Source organism: Hyla sarda, chromosome 1 (genome assembly GCF_029499605.1).
Source record: "Hyla sarda isolate aHylSar1 chromosome 1, aHylSar1.hap1, whole genome shotgun sequence".
Taxonomy (NCBI): domain Eukaryota; kingdom Metazoa; phylum Chordata; class Amphibia; order Anura; family Hylidae; genus Hyla; species Hyla sarda.
In genome coordinates, this window is record NC_079189.1 from 227232456 (window position 1) to 227257586 (window position 25131).

Here is a 25131-nt window from a genome sequence, read left to right on the forward strand (position 1 = left end):
TTTTCTTTATACATATACCCTGTTGTTATTTTTGTTAATAAAGCACCGTGGCCTTAGACACAACAGTATTTAGCTGATGATTGCAGAAAAGATATTTTAATATCTTTTTTAAATTCATTTCTTTAAAATATCTTGAAACTCATCATGAACGTCATAGGAAAATAACAGCAAACACACAGACATAAGTGGCAGCACAAAACATGTACCTGGGAGTGTAGCAAACTGTACAATATTTACATAGTCATCATTTAATGCATTAACCTTACCGGAGAGCAAACTAATAGGAAAATTCCGAACAGAAAAAATAAATATATTGTATTTGCAATTGATCAAGCAATTTGTTTGTACATATGCTTCCATACCTTAATGCTGTGTAACAGCATTTTTTCAATTTACAAAAACAAAACAAACAAACAAAAAGATATCTATCAAGAAACTCTAGACATATTGCTCTTCAATACAACTTTGTAGACAATGGAGACTTAGTAAACGTCAGTAAACTGCAGCTTTTTGTTCTAGGCCATACAGGGCTACAAAAACATCTTAAATGATCCATTCAAGTAAGTCCTTGGAAGTATTTAGCGTGCTGCTACAATAAAAGCACTATCAAGATGCTATATATATATACAATTCCTGTACAAAGCATCATGGGAAGTCCTTCGTTACAGAAGCCAAAGAACAGGCTAACCTTACTTTACACCTCTACATCCAGCTCCAGGTCCCATGCAAGTTGCAATTACATATGACGAACAAAGACAAAAACAGAATAAAAAATAAATGGAAGTTTGAGTCAAATACTGATTTTTGAGTTATCTGCTATATGTTCATTGTGTCGTTTTCAGTTTTCCATAGCAGTATACTTCCCTTTTTCATTTCAGGTTTCTCTATGTCTATAAATCACTGGGCAGGTTACAAAGTGCAGACTTGCTTGGTTGTAGAATGGCACAATTACAATGGCACCATTCCGTTTAATAACTGGGCTCTCATTTCTTGGATGCTATTCATTATCTTCTTCTGATGACCAGCTAGAGTCACTCCGAATCTCCTCAGATCTCTAAAAAGGAAACCACAGAGAGGGAATTTACTCGTTGAGAAAATATAAGTGTTATATTTAAGGTTGAGTATGTGTTGTTTCTAATAATTTATATGGTTGGAAATAATACAAATAATAGGTAAAACCAAGGCTGCACAGTAATAAAGGGGTACTCCGGTGGAATTTTTTTTTTTTTTAAATCAACTGGTGCCAGAAAGTTTAACAGATTAAAAAATTAAAAAATTAAAAACTATTAAAAAATCTTAATCCTTCCTGTACTTATTAGCTGCTGTAAAATACAGAGGAAGTTAATTTATTTTTGGATTTCTTTTCTGGCTGTCCATGATGCTCTCTGCTGACACCTCTGTCCATGTCAGGAACTGTCCAGAGCAGAATAGGTTTGCTATGGGGATTTGCTCCTGCTCTGGACAGTTCCTGACATGGACAGAGGTTTCAGCATAGAGCACCATGGACGGACAGAAAAGAAATTAAAAAAGCAACCAAACTTAAAAAGTTTGGTTCGCCGGGCTCGCAGAAAGTAAAAAAAAAAAAGTTTGGTTAGCAGCAAATAAGTTATAACCGAACCTGCAATTCAATAACCATACGTGTTAAAGGAATGAATTCATGTAGTTTTAAAGTGATTTTTAGTGCTAGTTGTAGCCAACGGACAGCAGGCAGTGGTGGACCAGTGATATATGTAGTCAGGCCTTGTGATGCCGCTTCATGTGATTACGTAGAGCTGTAGTTCCAAAATTTGGACCCTGGCTGTGCCTTACTTTCTGTTAAGCAGAATCGGCACTGTGCCATGTTTTCTGCATCTGAGTTCCATATGGCAGAATACCGGATAGGTACACCACTACCTGACTGATTTTTTTTTTCTCAAGCCAACAAATGCAGCTCTTGAGCTGACCATATCAGCAGGCCTATGTCTGGTTTGTTTGACAGATGTTCTGGCCCTACCTCTGCTCCACTCTTCATTGCTGAACTACCACTGCACTACCGTACTGCATTGAACACAGCATCTCCTCGTCACCTGGTTCCCACATCCTGTCCAAAACAACACCATCATCATCACCAAACTCCTCCTCATCATCAAAACTAACATGCTTACTGGCAAAGGACATGGCATGGATGCTCCTTCCTCTGCCCCATCCTCATCTAACCATTCCTTTACCAGATATATTTTTTATTTAAAAAATTTGAGGTGATATTTTTGTTTTCAGGGGAATTTCTTAATCACCAACTAGTCAAGTGGCTGAGAAACTGTCAGTCAACTTTCATTCCCAGCAAGAAGTGTTCTGTGTTTTGTTAAACCCAGCTTAAACTTCCCTGTTTTTTGTTAAATCCAGAAAATATAAGTAATGTGGCATAAAATACCTCCTCAACTTTCACTCTCACAGTTAGAAGTGCTTTTTTTTCTTTTTTTGTTAAACCCAGATAGAAATGCTGTTTTTATTAAGCCCAGAAAATACAGATAACGTGGCATAAAAGGCCTAGTCAACTTTCACTGTCAAGGCTTAAAATTATGTCTTTTTGTTAAACCCAGCTAGAAATGCTCTGTTTTAATTTTTTTGTTGAATCCAGAAAATATAGCTAAAATACACGTGAGCCCACTGCTTTGCTTAAATTACTATGTGTAATGGTGTGAAATCTTTCTATGGGCTCGTTGTTCAGTCAGATTTTATATAATGGACCAACACAAAATAGTACATCAAGAAGTGTGGGAAAATATTACATGGATTTCAAAATTATTTAACTAAGCGCATATAAGTATATATATATATATATATATATATATATATATATATATATATATATATATACATTTTTTTTTTACCCCCTTTACTGTAAAACCTTGACAAAGAAATGATTCGACTAATTGTCCACCTGTCTGCAATTCAAATCCTTAAGGACCCAGGAAGTTTTGATTAGCATTTTTTTCCCCTTAAACAATTATTTCATGAAGCAACACATGCAACACATGCACTGCATGTCAACCCTGCATGTCAATCTAAAGTGTATATCTAAGGTGTTGTGGCTGCAGTCCACAACTACCCAAAGGACTGGTGGTTGTTAAAACAACACATGGCCCATCCGTGGTTTCACCACAATCAGTGGCTTTCTCAAGGGCTTTAGAGCAAATGGCAAATTGTTATTTCCCCCTCTCCTTTTAAGATCCCTAACCCTTTTATTTTTTCACCTACAGACCAATATGAGGGCATATTTTGTGCAAGACCGATTATACTTTGTACTACCTCTTTCATTTTACCATAGGATGTACCATGAAACCAAAAAAGTTATATTTGCGGGCGGAAATTGAGACGAAAACTGCAATTTTGCAACTTTTGGGGGGTTTGTTTTTTACACAGTGCACTTTATGGTAAAAATTATACATACTCTTTTTTCTCAAGGGCACAAAGAAAAAATGTCCAGCACCACTAACACTGATTATAGAGACAGTCTGTATATTGCAGACCAGGCATAAGGCATGTGTACCTGTGTTTCACCGAAGTAGCTAGATTGGAGGTGCTCTTATCCAAAAAGACCAAGCAGGAAATGTGACAAAACCAATATGCAGAGATGCAGAAAAGGATAACGCACTCACCAGAAAATCATCAGCAGTATTCAGGCTTCAGTTGGTTTGCAGCATGACAAACACACAGGTACACAGGGAGCTTGTGATGGAACAGGCAGGGGGCATGAAGGGGGCGGCAACTAGTTTCATGCACAGGGGCGCTTCTTCTGGCCTGCACGATTTTTAGGTCCACTTTAGAAGCCGTGACCCGCATTGATCACAGCGTCTTTAGTATTTTTTCTTTACATTTACGCTTTTCAATGCATGGGATCATTAACATTATATTTTAATAGTTTAGACATTCACGTACATGGTGATGCCTAATATTTTTGTTTGTCTTTAATGTTTTTTTACTTTTTTATTTGTAAAACGAGGCAACAGGGCGATTATTATTTTAAATTATTTTATGAGGGAAGAGACTTATTAATTTTTATTAAAATTATCTAGTTTTCCCCTTTTTTTAACATTTTAAAGGCCCCACTATTTGTAGCAATATTTTATTGCTGATACTTTTCAGTGCTATACATATGCATAGCACTGATCAGTGTAATTGATTATCTACTTCAGGAGAGAGGAGCTCTGGCTGCCATCTTGGCTCATCAGACCCCTGTAATTGCACCACGGGTGGTCCCATGAGTCTCTCAAAAACCAAATTATACTTCAGAACTGTAATCAGTATTGATCATGACATCTCAAAAGTTAATATCAGGCATCAACATAATCACTAATGTCCGCCATTAGCGGCAAGTCCCCAACTGCTATCAGTGGTCTATGAAGAGACGGCAGCTCCTGCACTAGTTGCATAACAGTACACACTAGTACATGTACGTCCTGGTGTGCCAAGTACCAGGTAGCCAGGGTATACAGGTAAGTCCAGTATCCTCCAGGAATTAAGCTCAGTACAAGTACACCTATTTTGTGATGGCCTCAGCATTCGTTAAAGACCATTACTGAACAAACAGCAGCAAGAAGTACAAGGAGCTAACCATACAGGCGAGGGATAAAGTTGGGGAGAAGTACAAAGCAGGATTATGTAATAAAAATATATATCAGAAGCTCTAAACATCTTCCAGAGCTCCATAAAATCCATCATCAGGAAATGGAAAGAAACTGAAAACCTACCAAGACCAGGCCGTCCACCCACACTAACAAGCAAAGCAGGAAAAATGATTTAGAGAAGCAGCCAAGAGGCCCATGTTAACTCTGGAGGAGCTGCATAGATCCACAACTAAGGTGGAAGAATCTGTCCACATGACAACTATTAGTCATGTACTCCAGAAATCTAGGCTTTATGGAAGAGTGTCAATAAGAGAGCCATTGTTGAAAAGAAGCCAAATGAAATCCCGTGTGGAGTTTTCCACAAGCCATGACACAGAAAACATGTGGAAAAAGGTGCGCTGGTCATCACCCTGCGCACACCATTCCCCAGTAGAAGAAGGTGGTAGCAACATCATGCTGTGGGGATGCATCAATTCAACAGACACATGGAAACAGGTCATAATAGATGGATGTAGCGGCTTTGTATGTTGACAGAAAAATTAAAAAAAATATGGTTCTTAAGGTTGGAATAAAAGTTCAGATTGAAAATTGAAATATAGGTGAAACATAGCATAAGGGAGTTTATTGGCTATGCCTTAAATATAAACAGTAGTTCCTAAAAGTACCATTCACAGGATCATGGGCATCCATCAGTTAAACCCTATCCAACATGTTCAAGCAATATGCCATAAATGTGTTTGATGAAAAATACCAACAAAGTCAAGAGATGTTCGGAATATTTCTTGTGATATTCAAAATTAAAATTGTCAATCTAATAATTATATAAATCTGCATTGCATTGTACAAACATTACAAAGTTTTTATTACATAATATTTGATTAGCTAAGCAATAAAACTAATCTATGAGCAAAAATAAAAAGCAATGAGGTTGATAGAAAACCTATGATGTGATTTGGGAAGAAATGACAGGGAATATTTTAGGTGCTGTAAAAGAAAAAAATATATGACTTTATTATGTTAACAACTGGGGAAGTATCTGTATTAGTCAGTATTCAGATCCCTATTGGCAATAACCCATACTAACCAATGACCAGCTAGTCTTTCCTTTAGAGTCAAATATTAAATAAAACGTAACCTAATAGGGTTAAATGCAGTATATTGAGTTTTATTTATATATATTGGGGATATCAGAATAATTTAGAATACAAAATTGACTATTAATTTGTGATATGTTTGGTTAACTTGTTGACCTAGGAGAAGATTACACTGGATTTTTACGTATTTCCAGGATCACGTTATGTGAGATGCTCAGCCAACTGACCTCATCATCTACAGAGCACCTTGAACTGCCAGACCCTAAACCCTGGTCAGTTGTCCAACCAGTTGTGAACCGGTTTTAAAAGTAGAACTTCAATGGAATGGTTCCACAATATATATGTGGAGTAGAGCTTGGAAAAACTGAGCACAGCTCAGTACCCATGATAGTTCCTTCTCTTTTATATTTAGATGAAAAATATTCAGCATGAAGTTTTAAGTGGAATTAGGAGAACTACAGCTAAGAATACATTCAAACACCTTGTTACTTACTCCAAAGTCATTTGGGTTACTGCTTCCATTGAAGTGTATCCATTCTCCAAAAACGTATCAGCATACCTTCCCATCTTTATTGCCTCTAGCCACTCATTTACTGATCTGTATGTTGCACTTCCAACTGTATTTTGTTCAATCAGTAAATTTGATACCCTGCAATGCATATATATAATAAGTAGAAAAACATACAATAAAACTATACTAACCCTCTATGAAACACTGCAACTTTAAAGTTGTACGTATCCAATGCAAACTTCATGCCAAATGTCTTCCATAAGTAATTGTTTAGAAGACAAGAGAAAATAGTTTAGAAAGTTTTTTTTATCACTTTATCCACTATGTTTGCTTTATAGCCAAGTCGCCAAAAATAACTAGCTATTTATTCTATTTAAAGAAAGCTGTTCCTGTAATTTGCATGGAATAAATGAAGTTTCAGTCAGCAGATATCTGTATCTCCCCGGTAATTTACAGGTAGCAGCGCGATTTTTCATAATTAATGTAATTCAATTTCTTGATGTGACCTTGCGCGTCAGCTCAAGCCATCATTATTATCTTATTACTGTTCACTTCTCATCATCCCCTCCTATTTATATTGCTGAGCGCTGCTGCTGCATCTCGCAGATGAGTTATGTTTTTATTTATGAGTCATTTCGGAATGCTATGTTTTCTTCTGGCTTGTGAAACTTCTTCCTTAGTTCTGCTGTAGTTATGTCTGAACCATGGCCTGGTGTGCAGACGTTGAAACGGTATTGAGATTATTATTAAGTTGACAATAAAACTCATGTATGTGTAACTTTTTATTTTGTCATTTTTTTTTTACTATAGACTGTTATGACATACCAATAGAATGTGCCATAAATGTCTTTCCGTTCTGAGACTATGGTGTAAAGTCCCAGTTGGCTGAGAATGTGACATCATATCAGGGTATTATATTATACTCAATGTGATATATGGAAATAGCTATTTAGTAGCCACTTTTCTGCTAGGTAAAAGCGATCAAGTACGGTAGTTTTAGAAATTGGTAAAGACTTAAAAATTGGTTCACCGTTAAGTCAATGGTGTAGACAATACTTAACAAATGTCTTCAGTGTTAGAACCTCCTTAACCTTCTACTAACTAAATAAAAAGTAATTGGGTGTATGGATAAATGATAAATAGATAGATAGATGAAGTTTTTAGATGGCTGGCTTCAATGTGAGAGGAAGTGAGATAAACAAATACTTTATGGTTGCATAGTGATGATCTTATTAGCTGTTTGTTAGGGCATAGAATTAAGTACATTAAGTTAAGCAAGATAGCATAGACATGACATTAATCTCTTCCTGCCATATTTGTTTCCTGCTACCAATCCCATTTTCGAATAGCACATTTTTCATAAACCACTATACAGAACCTATAAAGGACAGTATTAATATTACTACCAATAACTACCCCTTTACAAACTGTATTAATAATATAGTTACCTATTCCCTTGAGTATACATTGGCAATGTAGACCATTGAGCTAATTGTAAAAATATATGTTTACCTGTTAGATGAATTAACAAGTGTCTTCAAGCTGCTTGGGTTACGGATCAACTTGTCCAACATACTGACAATCTCTTCAAACTTGGGCCTGCTGTTGCGGTCTTTCTGCCAGCAATCCAGCATGAGCTGATAAAGAGCAGCCGGGCAATCCATGGGACTTGGCAACCGGTAACCTTCCTCAACAGCTTTAATTACCTAACAAAGACAAATTGATTCGTTGTAGTTGTTCACATTTCAAATAACATATGAACTATTTCAGCCAAATGTTGGATTACTATTGTTTACTTGAAGCTACTGTAAATTAGTTAAAATACATTGTAAAAATATTTGCATATTTATTTGAGAGCCATTCTGTAGAGAAAGCTCCAGTTTGGAGCCACTTTAATTATAATATTAGGCAACCACATTATCAACAATTCTTAAGTACATATTTATTACAATAATTACATCCTTTGGAGGCTGAACAATTTGGGTAATAGTCCATGGCAACATAAATTTCCCCCAGGTGACCTTCCAGTCCATTTGGCAGAATATAGTGACTATTAATGGTGACTTTATTTTGTGAATGGAACGAGAGCAGATAAACTGCTGCTATGGGCATCTGCAAAACTAAGGGCACAAGCCAGGCATGCATCGGGAAACTGAATTTCTTGCAGCTGTCTTGTGCTACTACTGAATGTGTTTCCTTATACATTGCATCATGTTATTATACAAAGTGTAACCATGTCCATCTACTCGAAAATCTGAAGTTAGAACAGCAGAGAACATAATGTAATTCTGTTTTCATGTAACAATTTTTTTTAGATATTAGTGTTTTTCTGTTTTACTGCAGTGATCATTTTTTTTTCTAAATGGCCTCTTATAGCAGACTGTCTATGGGACCGTAAGTCTGGCCTATTAAAGTTAGAGCACCTCTCCCCATGGACTAAAAGCCCTTCGCTGGGTCTATCTAATTTTTTTTAGTTTACTCTATATGTGTCTATGTTTAGTCATATGTCTAGGTTTAGTGTTTGTAATGTGAATGGCAGCCTACTGAGGTTTTGCACAAATGATGCAATGTTATATTTAATGTATAATATATTTATTTAGTAACACAATCAATTAAAATCCTTTATGTAGTCATCCACAGAATTACACATAAACACTTAGCTTTGCCAAGCATGTAACCGCCAGAATCTTGAGGTATGATTGGACAGTTAAAGTTCAACCTGCCCAATCTTTATTTTCCCTGACATCAACCAGGGGTCTCAATACACATTAGATGGCCAATCTATAACGTCAAAATCAATGGGTTTGGCAGACACATATCTAATGTATATGTTCAGCTTTAGCTATATGGACGATTTCATGTTTTAGATAGAGATCATCATTGAAGGGGCAAAGTACAAGATACTTTAACCATGAATTGATTTTTTGATTTAGGCTCATAAATATGTTGCTTTAAATATGTACGTGTAAATGTTTATTGATCCATAGCATTCTATAGGCACATATCAGCACAACACAGATCTATAATAGAGCCATCTGTCTGAACCTTAAAAAAAAATGTTTTCAACCAAAGTTCTCCTTTAACCCCTTAACCCCTTAAGGACGCAGGGTTTTTCCGTTTTTGCATTTTCATTTTTTCCTCATCACCTTCTAAAAATCCTAACGCTTTCAATTTGCACATAAAATTCCATATGATGGCTTATTTTTTGCACCACCAATTCTACTTTGAAGTGACATTAGTCATTTTACCCAAAAATCCAGGGCAAAACGGCAAAAAAATTTATTGTGCAACAAAATTGAAGAAAAAATGTCATTTTGTAACTTTTGGGGCTTCCGTTTTTACGCAGTGCATTTTTCGGTAAAAATAACACCTTATCTTTATTCTTTACGTCCACGTGGTTAAAATGATACCCTACTTATATAGGTTGGATATAATCGTACTTCAGAAAAAAATCATAACTACATGCAGGAAATATATGTTAAAAATCATCTTCTAACCCCTATAACTTTTTTATTTTTCCACATACTGGCAAGTTTGAGAGCTAATTTTTTGTGCCGTGTTCTGAAGTTTTTATCGTTACCATTTTTGTATTGATCGGACTTTTTGATCGCTTTTGATTCATTTTATCATGATATAAAAAGTGACCAAAAATACGCTATTTTGGACTTTGGAATTTTTTTGCGTGTACACCAATGACGGTTTAATTAATGATATATTTTTATAGGTCGGACATTTCCACATGCAGTGATACCACATATGTTTATTAAAATTTTTATTTACACAGTTTTTTTTTATGGGAAAAGGGGGGTGATTCAAACTTTTATTAGGGAAGGGTTAAATGACCTTTGTTAACTTTTTTTTTGCAGTGCACTGCACACACTGATCTCTTATGCTGATTCCTGCAAAGCCATAGCTTTGCATGGATCAGAGAGATAGGGGCTCGATTGATCAAGCCTGTAGCTGAGGCTTGGAGCAATCAAACCCAGATTGGACGCACCGATGTCCCGATCAGCCCGGCTGAGCTGCCGGTAAGCGTTTACTTTCACTTTCAGACGCGGCGGTTAACTTTGATCGTCGCATCTGAAGGGTTAATAGCGTTAGCCCAGGGTTAGCCCAGGGTCCCGGCTATGAATAGTAGCTGGGACCAACCCGGTGTGACACCGTGACCCCGTTTTAAACCCTGGGACCGGGCGTAGGGTGTACAGGTACGCCCTACGTCCTTAAGAGGTTAAATCACCCCTTTTCCCCATATTAATACACAGAAGCATTACAAAATGACAAATAATAAACATATTTGTTATCGTCACGTGTGTAAATGTCCTGTAAAAATATAATGTTTATGATCTCCTACGGGGAACGGTGTAAACGGTAACAAAAAAAAGGGAAAAACTTTAGCTTTTTTTGTCACATGAAACTGGAAAAAAAAATTAATAAAAAGCGATCCAAAAGACACATATGTGCAAACGAGGTACTAAAACAAACTACAGATCATGGCACAAAAAATTTGCACTCACACATCCCTGAATACAGAAAATTAAGAAATCTAGAGGTGGTCAAAATAGGGCAATTTTAAACATACTGATTTTGTAAAAAAAAATAAAAGTAGGAGATTTTTTTAAAAGCAGTACAATAATAACAATGTATGTTAACATGGGTGTTATTGACCCAGAAAATAAAGAAAACATATAATTCGTAAAGTGTACAGCGTGAAAACTAACCGACCCCCCCCCCTTCCCCCCAAATTTGCAAAATTTTTATTTTCGTTTAAATTTCCTTACACAATTTTTTTGGGGGGGTTTACAATACATGGGTCTGTGAATGGAAATATAAAAGAGTTATGGATGTTAGAAGACGAGGAGGAAAAAATGAAAACGCAAAAGGTGAAAATTGGCTGTGTCCTTAAGGGGTTAAGTCCTATGCAACAGGTTTTTTTTAATAATCTGTGCAAAAAATTATGTTATCTTGTTCTTTCACACACTGCGTTATGGAACTATTCTATGACAGCATTGCTTATAGGGGGTTAAATTCCCCATATGTATTTCATGGTAGAACAGCCTCATGCCACAAAGCTTCAGGCGTCCCAAATACCATCATATGGCCTCCTGCACACAGCTCTGGTGCACAAGGCATTGTATAATAACAATCTTTATTTCAATATTCTACTTTATTTAAAATAAGGGGTATGTGAACTCAGACCAGACTCAATACCAGGCACAACTTTTAGATACGAGTGGCGCTGTTTTAAGATAAAAAGAAAACGTTTTTTTTAACCTCTTCAGGACATAGGGCGTATGGATACGCCCTGAATCCCGAGTCCTTAAGGACCGAGGGCGTATCCATACGCCCGTGGGAATTCCGGCCCCCACCGCTAGCCGGTTGGGGACCAGAGCCGGATGCCTGCTGAAATCGTTCAGCAGGCATCCCGGCATATCGCCCAGGGGGGTCATTATGCCCCCCCATGTCGGCGATCGCCGCAGATCGCTGGACAATTCAGTCCAGCGATCTGCGGCGATTCCGGGTCAATCGGGTCTCCAGTGACCCGGTGACTCGGAATTACTGGCTGTTCGGGGCCGTCTCTGACGGCCCCGAACAGCCAGAGCCTGCAGGGGTGAGGTGGCACTGGTGCCACCTCACGATCGCCCTGATTCGTCGGCCGGATTACCGGCCGACCAATCAGGGCGCCTGCTGCGGGTGTCACTCCCGCACCCGCTCCGCCCCTCTTCTGGAGGACGTGAGCGGGTGCGGGACGTGCACCCCGGGTGCTGGGGACCCCGATCCCCAGCGCCCCTGTTGGGATCGGGGCCCCAGGAGCAGCTGCGGCGGCGGGACTGACCTGCAGCGTCTGGATCGTTGGAGGTGAGTGACAGCCTCCTGTTGTTGCTTAGCAACAGCTCCCAGCATGCAAAAAAGGCATGCTGGGAGCTGTAGTTATGCAACAGCAGGAGGCAGACCACCACAACTCCCAGCATTCCCTTATGGGCATGCTGGGACTTATGGTTTTGCAACAGCTGGAGGCACATTCTTTCTATGGAAAAGTGTACCTTCAGCTGTTGTCTAACTACAACTCCCAGCTTGCACAAACAGCTAAAGTGCATGCTGGGAGTTGTAGTGGTGCATCTGCTGGTTGCATAACTACAACTCCCAGCATGCCCGTTGGCTGTCGGTGACTGCTGAGAGTTGTAGTTTTGCAACAGCTGAAGGCACACTGGTTGTGAAACTCAGAGTTTTTTTTTACCTAACTCAGTGTTTCACGACCGGTGTGCCTCCAGCTGTTGCAAACTACAACTCTCAGCAGTCACCGAACACCATGCACCGTACATGCTGGGAGTTGTAGTTTTGCAACAGCTGGAGGCACACTGGTTGTGAAACACTGAGTTAGGTCACAAACTCAGTGATACATAACCAGTGTGCCTACAGTTGTTGCAAAACTGCAACTCTCAGCAGTCACCGACAGCCAACGGGCATGCTGGGAGTTGAAGTTATGCAACAGCTGGATGTCCCCGCCCCAATGTGAACGTACAGGGTACACTCACATGGGCGGAGGATTACAGTAAGTATCTGGCTGCAAATTTGAGCTGCCGCAAACTTTCTGCTGCAGCTCAAATTGCCAGCGAGAAACTACTGTGAACCCCCGCCCGTGCGACTGTACCCTAAAAACACTACACTACCACAAAAAATAAAATAAAAAGTAAAAAGCACTACATATACACATACCCCTACACAGCCCCCCTCCCCTCCCCAATAAAAATGAAAAACGTCTGGTACGCCACTGTTTCCAGAACGGAGCCTCCAGCTGTTGCAAAACAACTCCCAGTATTGTCGGACAGCCGTTGACTGTCCAGGCATGCTGGGAGTTTTGCAACAGCTGGAGGCACCCTGTTTGGGAATCACTGGCGTAGAATACCCCTATGTCCACCCCTATGCAAGTCCCTAATTTAGGCCTCAAATGCGCATGGCGCTCTCACTTTGGAGCCCTGTCGTATTTCAAGGCAACAGTTTAGGGTCACATATGGGGTATCGCCGTACTCGGGAGAAATTGTGTTACAAATTTTGGGGGGTATTTTCTGCTTTTACCCTTTTTAAAAATGTAAAATTTTTGGGAAACCAAGCATTTTAGGTAAAAAAAAAATTTTTTTTTTTTACATATGCAAAAGTCGTGAAACACCTGTGGGGTATAAAGGTTCACTTAACCCCTTGTTACGTTCCCCGAGGGGTCTAGTTTCCAAAATGGTATGCCATGTGGTTTTTTTTTTTTGCGGTCCTGGCACCATAGGGGCTTCCTAAATGCGGCATGCACCCAGAGCTAAATTTGCTTTCAAAAAGCCAAATGTGACTCCTTCTCTTCCGAGACCTGTAGTGCGCCAGCAGAGCACTTTTCACCCCCATATGGGGTGTTTTCTGAATCGGGAGAAATTGGTTTTCAAATTTTTAGGGGTATTTTCTGCTATTACCCTTTTTAAAAATAAATTTTTTTTGGGAAAACAAGCATTTTAGGTAAATTTTTTTTTTTTTTTTTACATTTGCAAAAGTCGTGAAACACCTGTGGGGTATTAAGGTTCACATTACCCCTTGTTATGTTCCCCGAGGGGTCTAGTTTCCAAAATGGTATGCCATGTGTTTTTTTTTGCTGTTCTGGCACCATAAGGGCTTCCTAAAGGTAACATGCCCCCCAAAAACCATTTCAGAAAAACGTACTCTCCAAAATCCCCTTGTCGCTCCTTCCCTTCTGAGCGCTCTACTGCGCCCGCCGAACACTTTACATAGACATAGGAGGTATGTGCTTACTCGAGAGAAATTGGGCTACAAATACAAGTAAAAATTTTGTCCTTTTACCCCTTGTAAAAATTCAAAAATTGGGTCTACAAGAACATGTGAGTATAAAAAATGAAGATTGTGAATTTTCTCCTTCACTTTGCTGCTATTCGTGTGAAACACCTAAAGGGTTAAAACGCTGACTGAATGTCATTTTGAATACTTTGGGGGGTGTAGTTTTTATAATGGGGTCATTCATGGGGTATTTCTAATATGAAGACCCTTCAAATCCACTTCAAACCTGAACTGGTCCCTGAAAAATACTGAGTTTGAAAATTTTGTGAAAAATCGGAAAATTGCTGCTGACCGTTGAAGCCCTCTGGTGTCTTCCAAAAGTAAAAACACGTCAATTTTATGATGCAAACATAAAGTAGACATATCGTATATGTGAACCAAAAAAAATGTATTCGTAATATCCATTTTCCTTACAAGTAGAGAGCTTCAAAGTTAGAAAAATGCTAAATTTTAAAATTTTTCATCAAATTTACGGATTTTTCACCAAGAAAGGATGCAAGTATCGACAAAAATTTACCACTATGTTAAAGTAGAATATGTCACGAAAAAACAATCTCGGAATCAGAATAATAACTAAAAGCATTCCACAGTTATTAATGTTTAAAGTGACAGTGGTCAGATGTGCAAAAAACGCTCCGGTCCTTAAGGCCAAAATGGGCTCCGTCCTGAAGGGGTTAATATATATATATATATATATATATATACAGTGGTCCCTCAACATACGATGGTAATCCGTTCCAAACGGACCATACATTGAGCCGTTGGCTCTCCGGACATGCTGTTTGTTGTAGTTTTGCAACATCTGGAGGTCCGCAGGTTGTAGACCACTGTTAGAGAAGGTTATACTCACCTGTCCCCGCCGCTCCAGACCGTCACCGCTCATCACCGCTGCCTGGGATGTCGCCGTCCATCGCTGTCGCCGCGTCCCCAAGGTGTCCCCGATGCTCCGGCAAGGCCTCTTCTTCCCCGGCATCCGCACTCTCCGTCGCCGCCATCACGTTGCTACGCACACCGCTCCTATTGGATGATGGGACGGCGTGCGCAGCAACGTGATGACGTCGATGGAGAGCGCCGACGATGCAGAGGATCCCGAAGAGGACGCGCCCGAGCCCCGAGGACAGGTAAGTGATCATCACTGGAGCACACAGGGCACCGTAAACGGCTATCCGGCGGCAGCTGAAGCAGTCAGCGCTGCCGGATAGCCGTTTATGCGATGGCGGCCATCGCAGGTTTATCTGAGAGGCCATCGCATGTTGAAATTATCGTATGTCGGGGCCATCGTATGTCGAGGGGTCACTGTATATATATATATATATATATATATATATTTTTTTTTTTTCTTATTTTTTTTTTTTTTTTTTAAATCACATACAACCTGTGTTATTTTCAGATTTGTACTATGGACTCCTGAGAGGATACATGAAACATAAAGGAAGGAGCAGCAACAGGATTCTGCCAGTGTAATAGAGAAAAGTACACGTAGGCTATATAAATGCAGATCCAGAGCATACATTAACCCCTTCCCGCAGAATGGCATATATAAACGCCGGGTTGTGCAGTGCGTTCGCGCATCCCGGCGTTTATATATTACATTCAGTTAACCCGGCGATGCGCAGCATCGCACGGGTTAACTGGCAGAAGTCCCGCTGTTTCCAGCAGGGGACAACTTCTGCTTCACCCCCCAGGACCATCCATTGATGGTCCTGGTCAGTGATCACTGTGATTGGTCCCTGTGGACCAATCACAGTGATCTGGGGTGAAAGTTCAGATCCCCCGCACTGCCCGCCCCTGGAAGTCGGGCAGAACGGGGGACGATGGCTGCAGGGGCTCGCAGGGACCTGCGGCATAGGGGGGGAACACCAGGGGACCGGCGGCCTTACCTGGAGCAGCGGCGGGACCGAGGAGCAACGGCAGGACCGGCCACGTGGACGAGCAGCGACGGGACCGGCAGGTAAGTATGTAGTCCTCAGAGGCAGCAGTGAAGATCTTCACTGCTGCTTCTAGGAGTCTGAAAACTACAACTCCCAGCATGCCTAGACAGCCTTTGGCTGTCTGGGCATGCTGGGAGTTGTAGTTTTGCAACATCTGGAGGGCCCCAGTTTGGAGACCATTGTATAATGGTCTCCAATCTGTGCTCTTCCAGCTGTTGCAAAACTACAACTCCCAGTATGCACTGACTGTCCAGGCATGCTGGGAGTTTTAGTTCAGCAACATCTGGCCCTTCAGATGTTGCCAAACTACAACTCCCAGCATGCCCTTCAGCTGTCTGGGCATGCTGGGAGTTGTAGTTTTGCAACAACTGGAGACACACTGGTTGGGAAACATTGTCTGTTTCTAACTCAGTGTTTCCTAACCTGTGTGCCTCCAGCTGTTGCAAAACAGACCATGCATGCTGGGAGTTGTGGTTTTGCAACAGCTGGTGCTTTTACAGTGGGTTTCTCGCATCTTGAGATGCAGCAAATTTTGCGCTGGGAAACTCGCTGTAATCCCCCGCCCATGTGACTGTACCCTAAAAACACTACACTACACTAACACAAAATAAAATAAAAAGTTAAAAACACTACATATACACATACCCCTACACAGCCCCCCTCCCCCAATAAGAACGTCCGGTACACCACTGTTTCCAAAGCAGAGCCTCCAGCTGTTGAAAAACAACAACTCCCAGTATTGACGGACAGCCGTTGACTGTCCACGCATGCTGGGAGTTTTGCAACAGCTGGAGGCACCCTGTTTGGGAATCACTGGCGTAGAATACCCCTTTTTCCACTCCTATGCAAATCCCTAATTTGGGCCTCAAATGCGCACGGCGCTCTCACTTTGGAGCCCTGTCGTATTTCAGGGCAACAGTTTAGGGCCACATATGGGGTATCGCTGTACTCGGGAGAAATTGCGTTACAAGGTTTGGGGGGCTTTTTCTTCTTTAACCCTTCATGAAAAGAAAAAGTTGGGGTCTACACCAGAATGTTAGTGTAAAAAAATTACATGCTGATGTTGCCCTATACTTTACATTTTCACAAGAGGTAAAAGGGAAAAAAGCCCCCCAAAATTTGTAACGCAATTTCTCCTGACTACAGAGAAACCACATATGTGAGCGCAAAGTGCTCTGGGGGCGCACAACAAGGCCCAGAAGGGAGAGCGCACCATGTACATTTGAGGTGATTTGCACAGTGGTGGCTGATTGTTACAGCGGTTTTGACAAACGCAAAAAAAACAAAACCCCACATGTGACCCCATTTTGGAAACGACACCCCTCACGGAATGTAATGAGGGGTGTAGTGAGAATTTACCCCCCACAGGTGTCTGACGGATCTTTGGAACAGTGGTCCATGAAAATGAAAACTTGTAAAGCCCACTGTTCCAAAGATCTGTCAGACACCAGTGGGGGGCAAATGCTCACTGTACCCCTTGTTACGTTCCTCAAGGGGTCTAGTTTCCAAAATGGTATGCCATGTGTTTTTTTTTTTTGCTGTTCTGGCACCTTAGGGGCTTCCTAAATGCGACATGCTCCCCGACCAAATTTGCTCTCAAAAAGCCAAATATGACTCCTTCTCCTTCTCAAATATGAGCATTGTAGTTCGCCCATAGTGCACTTCAGGTCAACTTATGGGGTTCCTCCATACTCAGAAGAGATGGGGTTACAAATTTTGGGGGGTATTTTCTGCTATTAACCCTTGCAAAAATTTGAAATTTTGGGGGAAACAAACATTTTGGTGGAAAATTATTATTTTTTTTTTTACATATGCAAAAGTCGTGAAACACCTGTGGGGTAATAAGGCTCACTTTATTCCTTATTACATTCCTCAAGGGGTCTAGTTTCCAAAATGGTATGCCATGTGTTTTTTTTTTTGCTGTTCTGGCACCATAGGGGATTCCTAAATGCGACATGCCCCCCGAGCAAAATTTGCTCTCAAAAAGCCAAACATGACTCCTTCTCTTCTGAGCATTGTAGTTCGCCCATAGTGCACTTCAGGTCAACTTATGGGGTACCTCCATACTCAGAAGAGAAGGGATTACAAATATTGGGGGGTATTTCCTGCTATTAACCCTTGGAAAAATGTGAAATTTGGGGGGGAAACACATTTTAGTGAAAAAAAAATATTTTTTTTTTACATATGCAAAAGTCGTGAAACACCTGTGGGGTATTAAGGCTCACTTTATTCCTTGTTATGTTCCTCAAGGGGTCTAGTTTCCAAAATGGTATGCTATGTGAGGGTTTTTTGCTGTTCTGGCACCATAGGGGCTTCCTAAATGCAACATGCCCCCCAAAAACCATTTCAGAAAACTGCGCCCGCCGAACACTTTACATAGACATATGAGGTATGTGCTTACTCGAGAGAAATTGGGCTACAAATATAAGTATACATTTTCTCCTTTTACCCCTTGTAAAAATTCAAAAATTGGGTCTACAAGAACATGCGAGTGTAAAAAATGAAGATTGTGAATTTTCTCCTTCACTTTGCTTCTATTCCTGTGAAACACCTAAAGGGTTAAAATGATGACTGAATGTCATTTTGAATACTTTGGGGGGTGCAGTTTTTATAATGGGGTCTTTTGTGGGGTATTTCTAATATGAAGACCCTTCAAATTCACTTCAAACCTGAACTGGTCCCTGAAAAATAGTGAGTTTGAAAATTTTGTGAAAAATTGGAAAATTGCTGCTGAACTTTGAGGCCCTCTGGTGTCTTCCAAAAGTAAAAACTCGTCACTTTTATGATGCAGACATAAAGTAGACATATTGTATATGTGAATAAATTTTTTTTTTATTTGTAATATACATTTTCCTTACAAGCAGAGAGCTTCAAAGTTAGAAAAATGCTAAATTTTCAAATTTTTCATCAAATTTTAGGATTTTTCACAAGGAAAGGATGCAAGTTACCACAAAAAATTACCACCATGTTAAAGTAGAATATGTCACGAAAAAACATTCTCGGAATCAGAATGATAACTAAAAGCATTCCAGAGTTATTAATGTTTAAAGTGACAGTGGTCAGATGTGCAAAAAACGCTCTGGTCCTTAATGCCAAAATGGGCTTGGTCCTGAAGGGATTAACTAGAGAGAAATATGCTGCTGTTTTGACATGTGTTACCTCCATGAAGAAACTAATTTTAGTGAAATCCAGAAATTCCAGGTGATGATTGAGAAGTCAGCATGGATAATGCTATTGCTACAGGGTAGTGAACAATACTAACAGCAATCGATACAGCTGCTAAATCTTATATTGTAGACTTGCCAAATATCATGAATTCCATAGAGAATGATAGGAAGATATAAAGCATTATCACTGCAGTTTCTGAGAATTCTGCTGTGCGTAAACAGTTATTTCAATAGATTGGGGACGCGCTTGCAATCACTTTCTGCGTGTGATTAGGTGATCAGTCTGCCCCTCATTGAAGCGCGCAGGTACGTCTCTTCTCTTCTCTAGAAAAGCTCATTACACTTAAGGACGCGTTTCCACATTTTTAATTGCAGTGTGATTTTGCTTTCTGGGATCGCACGGCAAGTAATAAAGTGTTATCCTGATAAATGTGTCATGTTATAACCTGCCGTAAAATGAGATTATGACAATTTCTGCACCTGCCGTTAACCCAACTATTGTCCATAATGATATGTTTAATATATAGTCATTATAGCAAATATATGTCTTTTCTATATAAGTCTGTTCTATATAACAGGGTATTCCATTTTCAGAAAATTGGCTTTAAATAAATCACTTAAAGACATATAACTGAATTATTATTATTAAGACATATAACTGAATAATTGTCCTGGCTTTAGCGTGATTTTGCTGGAAATACCCCTGGCAGAAAGTTGTGTAGTTCTTTCATTCTCTCTGTTGTGTTGTCTCAGCAGCTAACCGCCTACTCCCTCTCTCCCAAGACAAGACATTATTCTCTGTTGTCTCAGGAGGTGTGGATGGGTCTTTTCTCTGAGCTGAAGCCCCGCCACTAAATTATGTCATCACTTCTGACAAACCTGACAGTTTACATCACCATCTCCCTGTCATATACACATATACATACAGTAGACAGTATTGGGACATTCCGGGAAAAATTACATGTGTTTACAGGATTCTACCTTGTGCATAATGATTAGTAATGAGCAGCATATGCCATATTTGAATTCGCAATATTTCGCGAATATATGGATGAATATTCATCATATATTTGCAAAATTTGCATATTCACAATATTCGCAGCCTTTTTTTTTACTATGCGCCATAAAATTTGCATGCACATTCACCATAAAATTCGCATGTGCAATATCGTGTGATAAAAGAGCTAAAAGAAGGGAGGGATCAATATGGGTGAAAATACGCATAATTTTTGGACGCCCGCCAAGTCTGACACAGTAACTAGTATTGGAGTCTTGTTTACAACACAAGCTGGAAGCGGGGAGGGATGATCATTGTGATGTGTACTGTGAATAAAAATGCGAATATTCGTAATTGCAAATATTTAGCGCTGTATTCGCAATATATGCGAATTTGCGAATATGCGATATTCACTATAAATATTCGCATTGCAAATATTCGCGCACAATACTAATAATGATGCCACAGACAAAAGAGCAGACAGGCAATGAATGCAGAAGCTGTTGCAGATTTACTGACTACAGAGCAATAAGGGGGAAAGGAATGATGTCACGAGGGGGTGGGGCCATGACATCATGATCCTCCGGGCCCTGCATCACCAGTCATCAGGCATGGAGTGAAGCTCTCTCCATGCACCAGATGACAGGGGGTGCTGCAGGAGAGATCCCAGCGGCGGGACCCCATGATCAGACAAAGGATATGGGATAAGAAGTCTAGGGGCAGAGTACCCCTTTAAAAGAAAGAATGGCATAGTCTGAAGAGTCACTCTCACTTTAAAAAAAATTTTTTAAACCAACAGAAATCTGACAAGAAGCATAGGCACCTTAGTGTAACCATAAATGGAACTTTTAAAAATGCATAGGTCAGAGATATCATATGTGAACAAAGCCTTACACATTTTTTTGGTCTTTTCTTAAATAGTTTCTATAATAGAATATGTAACGGCACATAAACAATGGAAAAATGGGAAAATATTCTTCTTTTTTTTTAATTAACTTAAAAACGATGAAACGAAAAATCCCTTTATTCTAGTACTTACATCTTGGTTTGTCATTTCCCAGTAAGGTCTCTCTCCGTATGACATGACTTCCCACATCACGATTCCATAGCTCCACACATCACTTGCAGAAGTGAACTTACGGAAAGCAATGGCTTCAGGGGCAGTCCATCGAATTGGTATTTTTCCTCCCTATGAACATCATATCATATGGTTAAGTGCTAATGTGAATGCCCTTGCTGTTCAAAAAGTGATAAATGGGATGAAGCAAATAAGGTGAAACAAGCCTCACAACCATGAACACACATATCACCGATGCTCAGACAGTGTAATACAGAAAATAAAATGTTCACTTCCAACAACTGGTAATGATTTTGTCTCCGGAGAAAAATAAAAGTCATGAGTCACATGATGTATTTCAAAACAATGAATTGAACTCCATTTACAGATAATTCAAGAGCAGTGTTGTAATCTTCCTTCCTGAACAGTTATTACAGTCCTGCATGAAAGTAATAAACAGCACAATAGGCCCAGAAGAAGGAGGGTATGGTCCTGAATGTCAAGTGCAATACATAGCCTGGATGTGAAGATCAAATCTGACCTCTGGAATCCCGATACTGGCTACGAGTACGTAATGCATCAAATGTACTAGCTTAGTTCTAAGCCAAATAATAAAACACACAAGGTCTGGTTTACAGATGTAACGGGGTTGGGAAATTTCCCTCCGCAATAAAAAGTAGTAAAACTTGACAGAGTTTGGGAGAGCTGTGACCACATAAGAGAATTGTGGAAACAACATACTTCATAATAAAGTTATAAGGTTTCACACATGGATTGGAGCACGTTGTGCCGTCAATACGGTGGGGACTGTAATACTGTAATAGTGGGAGAATAACAGGAAAAAACTGGACTGGTGGGAAAAATGAGATGTTTTGTCTACATCAATCTTTATAACTAGTGGTTACCGCAACCATTGGTAGCATATAAAAATATTTTGAAGGGGTTATGATGAATGTTCTCAATTTATAGGTTTAGTAACAATAGTTTAGTAACAATAGTATATAAGGGGTATATACATGTACGGCTATACACATATATTTTGTTGGTCCATCATTTTTAGTCTTCCTTTTAGTCAGTTTTTTTTACCAAAACCAGGAATGGGTTTAAAACACAATCTCAACTGGCTCCAGAAAGTTAAAAAATTTGTAAAGTACTTATATTAAAAAATCTTAATCCTTCCAGTGCTTATCATCTGCTAGAGTTGAGCTGTTCTTTTCTGTCTAAGTGCTCTCTGATGACACCTGTCTCGGGAACTGTCCAGAGTAGAAGTAAATCCCCATAGCAAACCGCTTATGCTCCGGTCAGTTCCTGAGACAGACATAGGTGTCAGCAGAGATCACTATTGCCAGACAGAAAAGAACAACTCAACTTCAGCAGCTGATAACTATTGGAAGGATTACGTTTTTTTTTATAGTAGTAATATTACAAATCTGTTTAACTTTCTGGAGCCAGTTGATCTAAAAAAATAATAATAATAATTTCCTGGAATACCCCTTTAACTATCGATCATAGCAATACATGAAGTTATATACAATGTTGTGAACTGCAGCTGACACTCGATAGTTAAATCAATCTGTAGTGCTACAAAACGTTGCAGAGTAGACATAGACCATCGGTTATGAGGAAACCAGGCCAGCGTTTTACGTGTCAGCTGTATTGGGAAAATGTGCTTGTAGATGTTCAGCTTTAAACACAATTTTATACTTCACAAAGATGTATTCTATGCAAAAAGTGGACTTTACATTGGGGGAGATTAACTATGCAAAGTGCATCAGAATTCTGAAAAAAAATTATTTTAAAAAGTGGCATACGCTAAATGTATTATTTGTTCTAGATGCTTTTTACACGGTATAAAAAATTGTCTAGAATGCCCCACATCCATTAAAGGTTGTACAGGATGCACCATTCTACATGCCCTACTCCACAACAATATGGTATGGACTCTATCTCGGTGCATTACTGATGCTGATCTTGATTTACAACATGCCTTTTCTTCTCCATGTACTACCAATTCTTCAGGCCACTGAGCTGAACTATCTAAATATCTCCACTGGCTTAATATCTGCAAAGAGCTTGCTCTGGTAAACTATATCTTGTGGAGTATATCCATTAATGTACAGTTATCTAGGGGGGAAAAATTAAGCCTAATCTAGCTTTCCCAGAATGCAATGCAGCACAGAACAATGCCTTAGAAGAGCTCTATCAAAACAGGCACATTGGAGCTTATATCTCTCAAACAGGACATTTTAAGAAACATTTGTACGTTTAAAATTCATTAAATACATAATTAATTTACAAATTGCATAGAGCTATTTCTCTTAGTGGGACAACCCGTTTAATGACCGTGTTAACCAGGAGAATTATGAATGCAGCTCTGTACTATATAAGCTATTGATCAGTAAGTAAAGGAATACATCTGCAGAGTTATAGGTAGTTTTATCTATGTGTACCTAGAAAAATAAGTACCGTATATACTCGGGTATAAGCCGACCCGAATATAAGCCGAGGCCCCTAATTTCACCCCAAAAACCCAGGAAAAGTTATTGACTCGACTATAAGCCTAGGATGGGAAATATATCATCCCCCCTGTCATCATCCCCCCCTGTCATCATCCAGACCCCCGTCATTAACACCCTCATCATCATCATCCCCCCCTTCATCATCCCCCCTTCATCATCACCGCCTGTCATCATCCCCCTGTCATCATCCCACACCCCCTTCATCATCACCGCCTGTCATCATCCCCCTGTCATCATCCCAGACCCCCCCTTCATCATCACCACCTGTCATCATCCCCCTGTCATCATCCCACACCCCCTTCATCATCACCGCCTGTCATCATCCCCCTGTCATCATCCCAGACCCCCCCTTCATCATCACCACCTGTAATCATCCCCCTGTCATCATCCCACACCCCCCCTTCATCATCACCATCTGTCCTCATCCCACCCCCCTCTCCCCTTCATCATCACCGCCTGTCAATGACAGTGGTCCTCAACCTGCGGACCTCCAGATGTTTCAAAACTACAACTCCCAGCATGCCCGGACAGCCATCGGCTGTCCGGGCATGCTGGGAGTTGCAGTTTTGAAACATCTGGAGGTCTGCAGGTTGAAGACCACTGCGGCCTTCGTCATCATCCAGACCCCCCACCCCCTTTAGTTTTCTACTCACAAAGTAGAAGTACAAAACTAAAGGGGGGGGGGTCTGGATGATGACGAAGGCCGCAGTGGTCTTCAACCTGCGGACCTCTAGATGTTTCAAAACTACAACTCCCAGCATGCCCGGACAGCCGATGGCTGTTCGGGCATGCTGGGAGTTGTAGTTTTGAAACATCTGGAGGTCCGCAGGTTGAAGACCACTGAGGGCGGAGAGTTCATTCAAGTATAAGCCATGGGGGGTGTTTTCAGCACGAAAAATTGTGCTGAAAATCTCGGCTTATACGCGTATATACGGTAATCTATTTCGACAAAAATATGACTGAATATACAATACTACAGGTATATACCAACTCCATATTTTTGTACCATGTACATCATGTTAGTGTTATCAATTCTTGTTCTTTCATGTTTACTGCAATGAATATGTACATTACATGATCTAGTCAATAATTTGCTTGGCAGCCAATGTAATATCAAAATGGCTTAGTTCATTGCAGGGACCTTTAATGCGCTATTACACATCAATCAATAGTTGTAAAGTAGCACCAGGGAATTATGTTATCTTCTGTGTAGGGAATTTTATTACAGAATATGTCTCAATGTACATATACTTGGAGCGCAAAGCATATGAAACAAGGAGTCTTCCCAAGCTACAACAATAGCGTTTCTTGCTTGAAAACAGTTGTAAAATTTTGATCATGAACTTTAAACAACATTATATGGTGAAAACTAAGCTTAAAGATAGGATGCATAGTCATATTATTTTCATGCAATAGCTTAC

At 40.0% G+C, this 25131-nt stretch overlaps 1 protein-coding gene across 4 annotated transcripts in view; it reads right to left on the minus strand.

Moving 5' to 3' along the window:
• Positions 1-294: 294 nt before the first annotated feature.
• The window catches only part of EPHA5 (EPH receptor A5), a 384474-nt gene continuing 359637 nt past the window's right edge, over positions 295-25131 (minus strand). For 2 of the 4 annotated variants that reach the window (XM_056568879.1, XM_056568878.1), the window contains exons 14-17: positions 21174-21323; positions 7725-7918; positions 6195-6350; positions 295-1054 (exon numbers count right to left, since the gene is read on the minus strand). In XM_056568879.1, coding sequence (XP_056424854.1) covers positions 949-1054; positions 6195-6350; positions 7725-7918; positions 21174-21323 — 606 coding nt within the window. In that variant the 3' untranslated portion in view covers positions 295-948. Of the gene's footprint in view, positions 1055-3638; positions 5592-6194; positions 6351-7724; positions 7919-21173; positions 21324-25131 lie in introns of all 4 variants that reach the window. The other 2 variants (XR_008891897.1, XM_056568880.1) reach the window with 2 other exon arrangements.